Here is a 13439-nt window from a genome sequence, read left to right on the forward strand (position 1 = left end):
AGAGTATAACGTGCTTTTCTCTCTTAAAACAATGCTACATGCCAGCACACTTTAAAAATGGTCACCCCAAAGGGACCGTTCCTGCAGTTCTTTTTAATAACTGCAGAAATTGAAGCTTAACTCGCCGTGACCACTGGACCAAAAAGCTTAATGTTAATCTTTTGCTATTATAAGTGAAAAGCTTCTGGTAAAAGTCGGGTCTATTATTTTGGACAAAGAGGGCCCTTTATGGCAGAGGCAGCTATCAAATGTGGAGCTATCAATCATGTCGTGCATTAGCGTGCGATCGCCTCCTAAAGTTAGAAATAAAATACATCAACATCCTCACGCTAACACAATATGTACATATTCTTAATAAGGGTAGACATGTTTTCCAATACACTGAGTAAAAGATGGCACTAAAATATAACAATGTAAGGTGTGAGAATAAAAAGTAATGAATAGTGCCACACACATTTCACATGTACTTGTTGTTGTGATAGAAAAGCCACCATAAACACTGCTTTGAATTATCATTGCTGTTGTTGAATGCAAGTCCCTTATAGGTCGCATCCTTGTTGATTATTTTCTAAAGGATACATTAGTCCTTGATTGATTTCCTACCTTTGAGCATCAATTGATTTTGTTTGAAGTAAAGAGAGAACAGTGAGCTCTTGGAGATCCTGGAAATGGGATCTAAATCACAGAAAGCATCACGTGTGCTCCTACTGCTGTGTTACTGGTGTGGTTTGATAGCTATGGAGTCAGATTCAACTGGCATGTATAAGAATTAGGAGCCACCATGGTAAAAGCAAAAGAAAATAAAGAAAGTAAGAAGAAGATTAACTTCTTACCTTTTCCATGTTTCTTCTTCCTTCTTGTGTTGGTCAAATATGACATAATATCACTTCAAATAATAATCCAAAAGCACAAAATGTTCACTAGCCAAACAGGTGAGGAACCACTGAGCTGGATAAGCCCGTGGACCATTTTGAATCGGCCTTCAGCAAATTCAAAAGGTATAATGGAATATGGCCCACAAATGAAACTTGTGCTTGCCTTAAATTGTACTTCTTAAATGTAAAAATATATTACACAGTAGTATTCATGACCACTTTTCAAATACATTCAGTCAATGTAAGTTGGAAACATTTTCTAACATATCTTAGTTGATAAGAAAAAAGCCCAATGACTCATTTACATAACGAGCTTGAAATACATCCTTCCTATTTCTCCTTATTATAATCAATCTGAGGCTTCTGTTTTAAGGGATGAGCTGCCAACACTCACAAGCATCATTTACCTACATTTGATTGATGTTGCTAACTTATACCTGAACTTATGAGGCAGTATAGTATATTTTTCTGTATGTGGCCCTCGGTGAAAAAAGTTTGGACACCCCTGCTTTAAACCAACATAAGTCTGAGTGGTTTTCTTACGAGGGGATTCAGATTTTACAGCAACTGTCGCTCAATCCTTTAATTGCGGTTTAGTATAATTAACCCTATAGAGACCAGTGGACTATTTGACCAATTTAGACTCTCCCTACCATTCCACCCCGTGAGGCGTAATTAACCTGTACTCACGGTCATTGCAGAACGGCCCCCCGTAGCTGGTCATGGTGCAGTCGCAGGAGAAGCCCTCCCACAGCTGCAGACACACTCCCTGGTGCTGACAGGAGTCCTCAGTGCAGGTGGTGCTGGGGCCTGCAGGGGGGGGGGGGGGGGGAGGGGGGAGCAGGTTAATCAGGCGCCCCTGTCCTTATTTCATTAATGCATCTTCACTACTATCCAAAGGGAATACAACTGCAACAGTAGGCTTGTCATTGAAACCAGGAAAATGTAACATAATGTTTGTTGGGGAAAATTTTTCCAAGGCCCATAACTTTGACCCAGTGTATCAGTTCTGTCCTGACTGAGCACACGCACCTGTAGCCTTGGCTGCTGTGCTCTCAGTGTTCTGTCTCCCTGTTCCTGCCTGTTGGCGTCAGCTGATAGACGTGTTATGATTCTATCTTGTTGTGCAGCATGTTGATTATTCTCTCTGATCTAGCTAAAGACACGGGTCTGGGGTAGAGTTCTTCAGAATTGACGTGGCAACTCTACCGTGAAGTCAGAACCTCTGACTCTTTGACTTGTTTTGTGAATTCTCCGACCGAAGCTCCAAATAAACCCATCAGTGTTTGACATCAAAGCTCCAGCTCTCCCCGTGTCTCCTTTGAGTCCTCCTGCTTTGCTACACAGAAGTTTCCCCCACAATGTTTTTACTTTAGCATGTATTCTACACGATTCCACTAAAAAGCATTCAGCCACAGCAAGTTACCTTGAATGGCACTCTGAGAGACAACCCTCAGATGGGCTCATTTACATTGTTACTTACTTATCAGATGCTTTTAGCCAAAGCGACTTTCATACACTCAATACTCTCATTTCATTTCAGTGTGTTTAAGGGCATTAGGTTTAAATGTGCAAGCAACACGTACACTACAAAGACGATGTGTTGTTTTTATTGCCCAGAGTGTTAAGCAACACGTCAAGATTTGCAGAGTTGCTGTTCCCACACGACCTACATGTTATATTCCTATTATATATGAATATAATAATAATACACAAATGCTGAACGCTCACATTGTAAACAACATATTAAACAACGTAATAATGATTTCCATAAAAGCAATGTGATTAACTCTGACCAGATTCTGTGTGTGTTTGAAGTCTTAACACAAAACCAAAAACACTGTGCGCACTCAAGAGAACAATTCATATAATCCTGTCTCCTTTTTGGAAACCCTTAGAACACATCATTCACTACTTATCATTACATCTCCTCATCAATAACTCATACCATTTGTTTGATACTGGAGACTTTATGTCCTTTACCTTTGCGTCACCATTAATCCAAACTTTGGGTACACTCTCAGATCTACCATATCCTGTGAAGTGTTTTCTGTGAAGATCATTTCTACCTGGGATATTAATCATTATTATTAAGTATTTTCAGTCAAAGCTTTCCTGATTGCTCTCTTGTTTGAGTAAAATTCAACCAAAGCCACTGGAGTTCTTGATATTATTATTACATGTTCGCTGTTATAATAAAACCACAAGATGTGTTCTTTGGCATAATGGAGCAATCAACAAAGCTGTTTGTTACCAGAACACATGCAGTGTAATTAGCTTTCGGTAAACGCTGACTTCCTCTGGTTTCATGTGTGCTGTGTGCCGATGAAATCAGATTACAGGAGCATTCTCTTTTCATTGTGCCCAGCGTGTTCCCAGCTCACCTCCACAGCCGGGCTCCACCTCTCCGACCTTGTGAAGGGCGTCGGCCAGCAGGTCGGGGAGTCTCCCGTTCAGATCCACAGACGCCAGGCAGCCCTGGTACCCTTCCCGGGATGCTATTAACCTCGGCAGGCTGCTGTACATGCTCTTCCCAACACCACCAATGTACAGCTCGCCTGTTGTTGTAGGAATGTATCATTAAGTCTCATTTCATTACTATACAGTAACTTCATTCTCTGGTTTCTATTTTCCCACGGTTTGAATTCACATCTAGCTTCTAATTCGCACTTCCTTAGAACAGACAAAAGGCTGTCTAGTCAACCATTGGTTTGTCATTTGTAAAAGGTATAAGGACATGATTTTAACAAGATACAGGGATGACGCTTTTTAGTCATAACTGGCTGTTTGCAGTTTATTTATTTATTTGGTTTGTTATTTTATCTTTTCTTGATATCATTTACCTCCGTTATATATTTGTTTGTTTATTTATCTGCTTATTTGTTTGTGTATTTATCAGGTTATTTATTTGTTGTTTTATGTTTTTGTTTGTTTAGATTTTTCAATAAAAAAAGTATTTCTTTAAGAAAAAAAAAATATATATATATGAGGTACTCAGATGAGCACCTGGAGTCAGTGTTTGGTACTCCAACTTCTGGCTCCCTTCAAAGTTCCCATGAAGCCCTCTGTATCGCGAATGTCAACGGGGGGGGGGGGATCAGAGCGTGTGAACGTTGTGATCAGCTGTTTTAGCGCTGTGCTGCTGTACAGACAGACGTTAACAGCAGCCCTGTCTGTGCACACGGAAACCGACTCTGTCTGTCCGGTGATCTAACCGCCTTCTGGAAAAGCTTCACAAGTACGTCGGTACGCAAATTGTGACACAAGTGACGGTACGCATTTCAGATTATTGCCGCGCATGCGCACCTGCGTACCACTTATGTGCACCCCTGTATATATGTTATTAATTTAGTTTTTGGGAGAAGGGGTGAGATTAAATAAGTGTAAACTTTTTCCCACCCCTTTCAGATGTGTAATTAAGTAGATAATTCGTTTATACATAAGTTAGAGTCAGTAATATTTGTGTATATCAATTTGCTTAATTTTGTATTGTATAATAATTGTCATGTTACATTTTTGTATTATTGTTTTACACATTTAAAATAAATCAAATCAAAATAATGAACATGTATGCAAGTTTCCACCGTCTGGCCAACACTCCCTGTAATGGGAAAGACCTTCCCCTTCCCTTGCTCTCGAGTGTATAAAGTGTTTGTATTTTCCGTTGCATTTTGTAACATCTTGTACAAACCTTTAGGTGCAAAGACTCTGTCCTTTCAGCTGAAATAGATGAACTCTGTTAAATGCTTTTGACTTGTATTGACTTTACTAAATAACAAAACCTTGCTTTAAACTTCTATTATTTGTTCATTTCTTGCCAAACAGGTTGTTTTTGTTTTTGTGTGGAATTTCCTCCACACCTGAGAGACACAGAAGTCTTTCATTTCATTGAATCCAACTTTTAATTAAGAGATTTAATTTTACGTTTTAGCCTTTAGGTCATTTAGTTAGTGGTTGACCGGACTGCATTATATTCAAAGCTGTTTCCAATATAACTCATGTGTGAAGAGGACAAACATTTTAGAACAAACGTGAATCATTTTACACATTTTGGACCATCTCATTATACATTTTGTAAAAGTGGAGTCCACCCTTTTTAGAGCTTTTGAATGGTGCCTGCTTCTAGTTGTTGGTACATGCTAAACATGTGCCTGTATTTGTGTTAACATACAATATATAGGAACAAAATACATATAAAAGAAATACTATAAAAAGTCATATTTTATCATGAAATCTTGTACTAATCTCAATTGTATTTTTTACTCTGTTGTATTCACTGTGTCCCTTGATACAATCCTTTGATTTAATTAAGTCAATTAATTACCTTTCAAATCGAGGTTGCGGGCTCCATTGGCGTGTTGGGTGACGGTGCGGGAATCTATCTTGAGGATGTGCACGTTGCTGTTGTCCCGGGAGATCATCACATTGTGCCACTGGTTGTCATTAAGTTGCTTGTCAGAGTTTCCCTTCATTAGCGACGGCCCATTTCCCAAGTCGAAAACATAATGAACGTACCTACACGACAATACAGATTATTACATTCAGTGTTTCTTTTGTGTTCGTTTCCTCCAATATGCTGTTATGGGACCACACTGTAGAAAATAAGCACCTCAAGCTGCGTACACTGCTGTGATTTGTGATATAACAACTGAGGGGTGGGGGTCAAAGTCAGAAATGCTCTTTGTTGACACAGATAACAGTGAATGAATGAAGACAAACAGCAACACATAGTTACATCATGTTGAAATTACATTTGATCACCACACAGAGTGCATTGTCAAAAACGGAATCTTGTTTCAATCAAAGTTAAGCAGCATCTATTTCAAAGCTGCCACACTTCACACTAAATATTGAGCAGCCTGGAAAACAATGACAGAAGCGTTGGAAGCCATTTCTCGTCTGTGTTGTCTGTGCGACTTCTGCTGCAGGCTGCGGAGCCGAACAAGGACTCCTGCTGAATAATTGCTAACTGGGAAAAGAGTCTGTGCAAGGCTTGACAGAGGAAAACTACAATCGTTGCTTTGCTTGCTCAGTTTCGACAACCCTTCTCTGCTAATCTGTCAGTAGCAAACAATTATCTACAATGAATAAAACATGAGGAACATATATATCTGTTGCCAAATGTGTTTGTGTGAGAATGACACCGGTGCTCTGGTGATGGTGGTTATTGTTTTTGTAGTCATACTTCCTCTACCAGCATCCCTCCCTATACCAAAATAATTTATGATGACAACATTTCGATGCTATTTTGTGTGCCTCTCCACTGCTGCAGGCTGAAGAAATGAATCATGATTAAGACATTTTGAGCCCAAAAAAGGAGAAAAGTAGAAAATGCACTCTTCAAGGCGCCTTAAGCTTTGCAAGACTAATATTTTTTGCACTGATGGATATCAGAACTGCACACTTTCGCCAACTAATCGGCTAAGTCGCTTAAGATTAGTCATTTTTTATATTCTTTTTCCTGCTGAATGACTCATTTCCCCAAAACTTCTGAACACATCTCTGGTGAACGGAACATTAAAGGGTTTGCTTGTGCTTGGTTCTTTGTGGGGACACAACTCAACTAACAGTTTAGTTAGAGACAGCTCTAGTAGTAGTACTCCAGTTCTGATAACTTTACACTGACTTCCTGTATGTCAAATCATTGATTTCAAAAATACTGTTGCTGGTCTATAAAGCATTGAATGGTTTAGGGCCAAAATACATTTCTAATCTCCTGCTAAATTATTAAATTTGCTTTTAAAATGCCATTTTATAATAGTTTCTGCGGTACTATTTCTTAATGCTCTTAGTGTCTTTCGTTTTTGTTAAGCACTTTGAATTGCCTTGTATTGAAAGGTGCTATATAAATAAACTTGCCTTGCCTTACCCAAAGCCCCTTCTATACTTATCCGAGTCCAAACACACATCACTTACCCTTTGACCAGCTCCACCACGATGAAGTCACTACCATCTCCAGAGTTGTAAAGTATCAGCCCGTCAGGACTGGTGGTCTTGAACTGAAAGAAGAGGTGCATGGAGGCGTAGGCCTGCAAGGTGGAGAAGGCCAGATAGCTGGCCTGCGCTGTGAAAGTCACAGGATTGGCCAAAATGTGCCTCATGCCGAACCGAGCATTCAGCTCGCAGTAGGAGATGTCTCCGTTCTTGCACTGGTCCAGATACAGCATCCCGTTGAAGGAGAGAGCTTGCAGATGGCCGATAAAGTTGGAAGGCATCACGGAGATGAACCGCCGCTCTGTCATGATCCCCGTCTCGATGTTGTTGAATTCCAAGCGGGTGTGGGCGCCTGTCATGTGGCCTAGGGGACAAAAAAGAAGCTCAGATCTCAACTACCTGTCAATATCTGCCGCTCAGTAAGCACAGCTCCTTCAATCCTTCTACACACCTTCCACTGTCACATTGTCCACAGAGAGCTGCAAATTCTTCCCACGCCGCACCACCTTCACGGTGTGCCACTCATTGTCATTCAGCTTCTCGCCTACCAACAGTACCTCTGGACCCTTGCCTGAGAGGAGTAAAGTGAGTAAAGTGACAATCATACCACAGCAGCTCAGTATACATCCTTTAAACATGAGGCTCACTTCACAGGGTCGATGCATTCACCCACTTCCAGAACAACAGACACACACACACACATCAACATTTACCGGCATCCAATACTTTGCATTCACAACACAGTTTGAGAATAAAATAAATCAAAGTAGCTTTAGGGCCATTTTCAGGCTCCGGGAGCAACGGATTAGATTTAATGGGATTACGGAAAATAGTTAAGTGTATTCCTTACATTAATAAAGGGGTTAATCAGATTAATGTTACATTTAAAAAAAAGAAAAACGGGGATTACTAGCAGGATTAAAATGCTAGAAATCTAAGAAAGAGCATATTGTGTTTTACTGTTTGTTCTGTAGGCTAATAAATCCAAAATATTTTTAATTTAGTTTAATTTACTATGGTTACATTGTCCTGTTGTCTTACATAATACACTAAGTAAAAAACATCTTATTGAAATGTATTTTGTATTATTTGCATTGCATTTTTCATTGAGGTAATCCAAAAGTAACAGAAGGTAATCAGGGTACATTACTTTTATTTTCTGATACTCAGATTAGGTTGCTGGTTACATTTGTATTACAGGTAACTTGTAAGTGTAACAGATCTTAAGTACCCCTCTCATCCCTGGTTATTTCTGTCCTGAGTAGCAATTGATTTGATTAATGTCTACTTAGATATTGTATTACCCAGGGGCTTGGTTTAAACATGCAGCTTTAAGTTTCAATATTCCTGCACTATCCTCTGCCTTTTTCCTTGGTTTCAAAATAGGTCACAGTGCACACGCTTGCCACTGCAGCACCGTCATCCCGAATCAGTACCGATGCAACAGGCCGACACGGCAGTTCAAAGGAGTTCTGACATCGCTTGGGAAACTAATTGGCCATGCCTAAGCTGACTGCGCCTTCAGGGGTTTGTCTGTCTAATTGAGCTCATGGTGTAGGAGAATTACAGGGGACGTACAGAGGGCAATAAATGGAAAACATCAACTGCTTTCCGAACACTGCTCTGTTTCATCCTCAGGGAAATAAAACTGCGACTGGAGACTTTGTCCAGAGCTGCATATCAAGTGTCTTAACAGCACACAGCATGGTATCATCATCCACCTGCCGAATATCGACTGTGTACACCAGACAGATCAATGGCATCAAATCATGCTCACTATGTTGACTGATTTACTTCCATCGTGAGAAACAAACCCACTCACTGGAATCGTCTCCAACATAAAAACAGAAAGGTTTATCTTGTAGAGATGAAATTTGACGTAATGAAAACAGAGATAATGGATAAATATTTATTTTATCTGCAGATAAGATAAATATTTATCCAGCCGCCCTCAGAGAAGCACCTGAAAGTCTGTTTGCATATCTTGAGGTGTACTTAAGTTACTACAAGTGTTTAAAAAAAGTTGTTTAATGTGATTATAATTTTCGAGGGAGCTGCACAAATACTGATACATCGCCTCAAGTTATATCATGGGGGACGTAGTCATCGTGACGTCGGCCATTAGTTTGTGGGATATGTATATTGAAGCTTTGCTTTTGGCGTTTTGGCCGTTTTGCGATCTTGGTTTTTTGACTTTTGCCAACTTGTGACATCAGGGTGAGGCCAAATGCGAACACTGGGATCAAATTGTTACAACAAACTCTCATGAGATGAACATACACACTAAAAAATATACACTTGAAAAACTAAAACGAGGAGAGCACAAAAACCAACCTGTCAATCACAATGCATGTCCTTGAGTCTATCTTTCTTTATCAATATATGACTAGGGAAAAGACATAAAACTAGTAATTTCATAATGTAAACTAATCATTTTCTAATAGACTTTTATGCAATCTGACTATTTTTTTGCAGCCAATGGCGACACCCCCTACAGGTTTCTGCTGGGTGTGAAGCAAGACCCCTCTGTACCCCAGCTCAAAGGTGGTCACATGACACATCTGAGTCTAGGATCAACTGTCGATTGTCAATTTGCATTGTGGGTATGTACAGTAGTGGGCAGGTTTTTGATAATAAAGGAAAATGTAAAAAAATACAGATATCTGTTGTTCCACCGCATAAATGTCAAAACGCAAAACATTTACTTTCATTCGTACAAATAAAAGTATTATTTGTTGTCGTAATATTATATTTGATAATGGGGTCATTAAGATGTTTTTATCTCAGTATGAATAAAAAATGCAGCACAAAACAGCTTTTAACATCAGCGATGGTGATCTATCTCAAACACTGCAGTGGGCATTCAAATGGTGTTATAAGTATTCACACAGACCTCTGAGTGTAAATCCTTTGAAATGGGGCCTCCTTTCAAAGTGCCTTTGCTTCACAAGCTCAGCTTCCAGTGGCTCGAGAGCAAGCCGCACTTGTAAGAGGTCTATTTGGTCAAGTTTGATCCTCAGTTCAAATTGAATTTGTTTCATATTTTCAAACAAGAATAACTTCAAAGGCATGGTGCAGTTATACAGGTCAGCATTTAAGAGTGAGCGGAGACTTTGAACGCTCAATGTGCGTGTTAATCAAAGCATGTTATGGTAATATTGTAGGACAAATGCTTCATTTTAAAACTGTCTTGTGTTGTGAAGCATTATTCCCCATATCCTGGAGCATTAATCAAGAGCATTGCAGAAACATTTGTTCTTAAATCTGTTACCCTCCCACTGAAAGCCTCCCAGCAGCACGGTGGTCTCTTTGATTCCTTTAGAGATAAACTACACTGGCCATTTTCCACACCTGAGCAATCTGAGTAACGGAAATCCTTAAAGGTGTTCAAAACAAGGACAATTAAAACTCACAGAGAGTCTATGTTCTAATCTGTAATGCTCCCCACTGGAAGCGCTCACTAAACGACAATTGTTTTAATTATTCTGGAAGATAATTTGGGATAATTGGCTCCATTTGCTGTTATCACTTATCAAATCCATTAAAAAGCCATCCATTATCTCATCTGCAGTATTGAGATCTTCAGAGATCACAGATGTGGCAAACATGACGCGGACTTGATCAGGAATTTTTTTTTTAAATCACACAATAAGCTGCACAGACATTTCATATTTTCTGTGCAGTCTATGATGGTACAATGCCATCTGCTGGTAGAGAGGGCAATTACTTTGGCAAATATCTGAGGCTATAAAGCAGCATGTCAATCTTCCATATTCTCCCCTTCTCACTTTATTAATAATACCCAAAGCCAGTTATTATTTTTTTAAGATTGTGTAAATTCTAATATGTTTCAATAATTATATTTTTTAAAGGATAATATATTTACATTTAACATTGAAATCAACTAAGCACAATTTTTGGAAAGATTATTTTTAATGTGTTTCTAGTTTTTGCATATTCTGTTATTGTTTATAATTTATTGTATAACAGAAATGAACCAAATCAAAGTGGTTTACAGAGACAGTACATGCACTCTCTATCAAACAACACACCCATGTATCGCACACACACTACTTACCTCAATCAGGGGAACACAAGTAATCCATTCAATAACATGGACTGTTGCTTAGGCTAACACATCAATCTGGTAAATCTGCAGTAACAGTAAATTGTCCCCTTTTGTGTATAGCCATTACGTCAGCATCTCAGATCAATAGGTTAACATTAAACAACATTTCAGACCAGACTGTTGGTTATTGATCTTTCTATCCTACGTGCTCAGATGGTAAAATATGTTTTATAGTGCACAACAAACAGTTTTCCTTTCATCTCCGGTGAGCATAAAAACAATCTAATAGGATGCAAATGATTGCGAAATTGAACAATAACAGTTAAACCCATTATTTTAGAGAGTCTGGGAATTATTCATACATGAGGCATGGAAACAAGCTTTCAGTCGGCGCTCGATTATAGTGATAATTTTGTATAAGTGTTCAATAGCTTCCTCTCTATTTGATGATCTTTATCGGGGAGCCGTTTACCTCTTCACTGCCGAACGACAATCTTCCACTGCTGTAATCTGAAACTACATTTAAATTGCCTGTCTCTCAGTATAAGGTGAGGGTGACAATCTACATCATGAATTCAAACATTTCCGCAGTACAACCTTAAAGTGCCACTCTATTTCACACAAAGAATAGCAGAAAATATATTCTGCTGATAAAGAGGGAAATTGGCCTTGGCATTCATCTGCTATCGACCCAATGGATTTATGTTTGCCTATTTAAATGCAGCATGGATCATGATCATGTATTTGATGATTTGCTGGGAGTAATGTTTCATATTAAAATGTTTAAGTACAGAACATTTTGTACAGAAGATTTATCCAGCCTGTCCGCCCTGCATCTAAAGCACATATGGCCCAAGAAGCCAATTACATGTGTGGAATAATGAATTATAATACCAAGTGTCTTTTGACGCGTGACAACAAGGTAGACTTAAATACTTAATTAATCGTTTTCTTTCATTAAAACCTACATCCGTTGATTTCTTTTGAAAATTAGGAATATTTTCCACTTAAGGGTCTTTGGATATACCAGTATTGATTATGACTGTGACATTTAAAACATACATATCTATGTTATGCTAATAATACACATGTTCCTTGTGGGTTTTTGTTTTTAGAAATTCATCTGGTTGCCTTTCAACTAACCCTTACTGTTTATTTTCTTTTGTAAAGTTATGGTTACAGACTCTATCTACCTCACTACACTGTGTTTTGAGTTTCAGTTCCCAAAAAAGAAACAAAACACACAGTTATAGTACAAAGTGAGTTTGACTTGTGGCATGATTATGATTGTTTTACATTTTCTATAGGTCTAAGGCAGGGGTGTCAAACTCAAGGCCCGGGGGCCAAATCCGGCCCGCGACTTCATTTTCTGTGGCCCCACAAGAGCTTGCAAAGAATATAATTTGTTTATTATACGGTTACATGCTACTTTACAGAAGCACGTTGCCCATAAACTACATGTCCCACAATGCATCTCAAATTTGCCTTTTTTTCTTCAAAATATGCTTCTTTTCTTACAATTTGCCTTTTTTTCAAAATGTCACTTCTTTTTTTTTGGTTTTCCAGAATTTGGCTTTTCTTTTTAAATCATTTTGTGACATGCACACTGAAGAGACTTGCAATTATTTGCCCTAGACTTCTGCTTTCAGACGTAGTTAATTATGAAGTTATTACCGTATCTGAAAATAATCCAATGCAGAGGCAATCACGTGATATAATACATTATTTTATATATATTAAATATTTATAAATGTATTTTTATATAGTCTTAAAGTTACAACCGGCCCTTTGAGTGCAGCCATAATGCTGATGTGGCCCGCGATGACATTTAGTTTGACACCCCTGGTCTAAGGTCTTATAGCTGACATTGTTACAGCCCTAGTAACATTAACAGTAATCTACTAAAATGCTGCACCAAAAGTAAACTCTCTATTCAAATGTTTAGCAATAAAACCTCCAAGGAACAGCTCTATTAATTAGTGTGATGATACAAACACTATATACACTGCATCTGGTCCTTGTGCATACATTAGTTTTACAATTCTAACAGTTGACGCCAAAATCAAATCAAATAAACTACTTAACATCTTTCAACATTTACGCAACAACAAGTCTTTTTGATAGCCGAAAGTCTTGTTTCATACTCATCTAGTAATCAGATATCAGACTAACCTTTAAACTAATCTAAGCTCTACATTGCAGAGTGTTTACCCAGTAGCATTCGAGTGCTGCTTTTCTCCCGACAGATAATTGCTGATTGTACTTGAAATGTACCCAATTATCAGCAATGCGAGCAAATGAGTCACAAGCAAATGAATGAGTCATTTGCGGCACAAAAGGCAGCGTCAAATCTAGTTACATTTGATTAGAAGATTATTACATTGTAGCAATGAGAACATGTGTCATTCACAGTGTTACTAAAATGTAGAATTTATGAGTCTAGGGGGGGAAAAAAGCCAATTATATTCAACCGCACAAAAGCTCGCCACAGAGAAGTCTCATTCTCATTCTTATCTTTGTAACGATGGTTGTGAGTAGCATAACAGCAACAGTAAACACCG

The 13439-nt window shown here is 38.6% G+C and overlaps 1 protein-coding gene across 5 annotated transcripts in view; it reads right to left on the bottom strand.

Annotated features, from left to right (window-relative positions):
• Positions 1–13439, bottom strand: part of LOC307019088 (neurexin-2-like) — a 144597-nt gene that overhangs the window by 60883 nt on the left and 70275 nt on the right. For all 5 annotated transcript variants that reach the window (XM_079649706.1, XM_079649707.1, XM_079649704.1 and 2 more), the window contains 5 exons: positions 7261–7380; positions 6792–7173; positions 5200–5390; positions 3260–3433; positions 1566–1685 (listed from right to left, as the gene is read on the bottom strand). In XM_079649706.1, coding sequence (XP_079505832.1) covers positions 1566–1685; positions 3260–3433; positions 5200–5390; positions 6792–7173; positions 7261–7380 — 987 coding nt within the window. The remainder of the gene's footprint in view (positions 1–1565; positions 1686–3259; positions 3434–5199; positions 5391–6791; positions 7174–7260; positions 7381–13439) is intronic.

This window comes from Notothenia rossii, assembly GCF_949606895.1.
Source record: "Notothenia rossii genome assembly, chromosome: 9".
Taxonomy (NCBI): domain Eukaryota; kingdom Metazoa; phylum Chordata; class Actinopteri; order Perciformes; family Nototheniidae; genus Notothenia; species Notothenia rossii.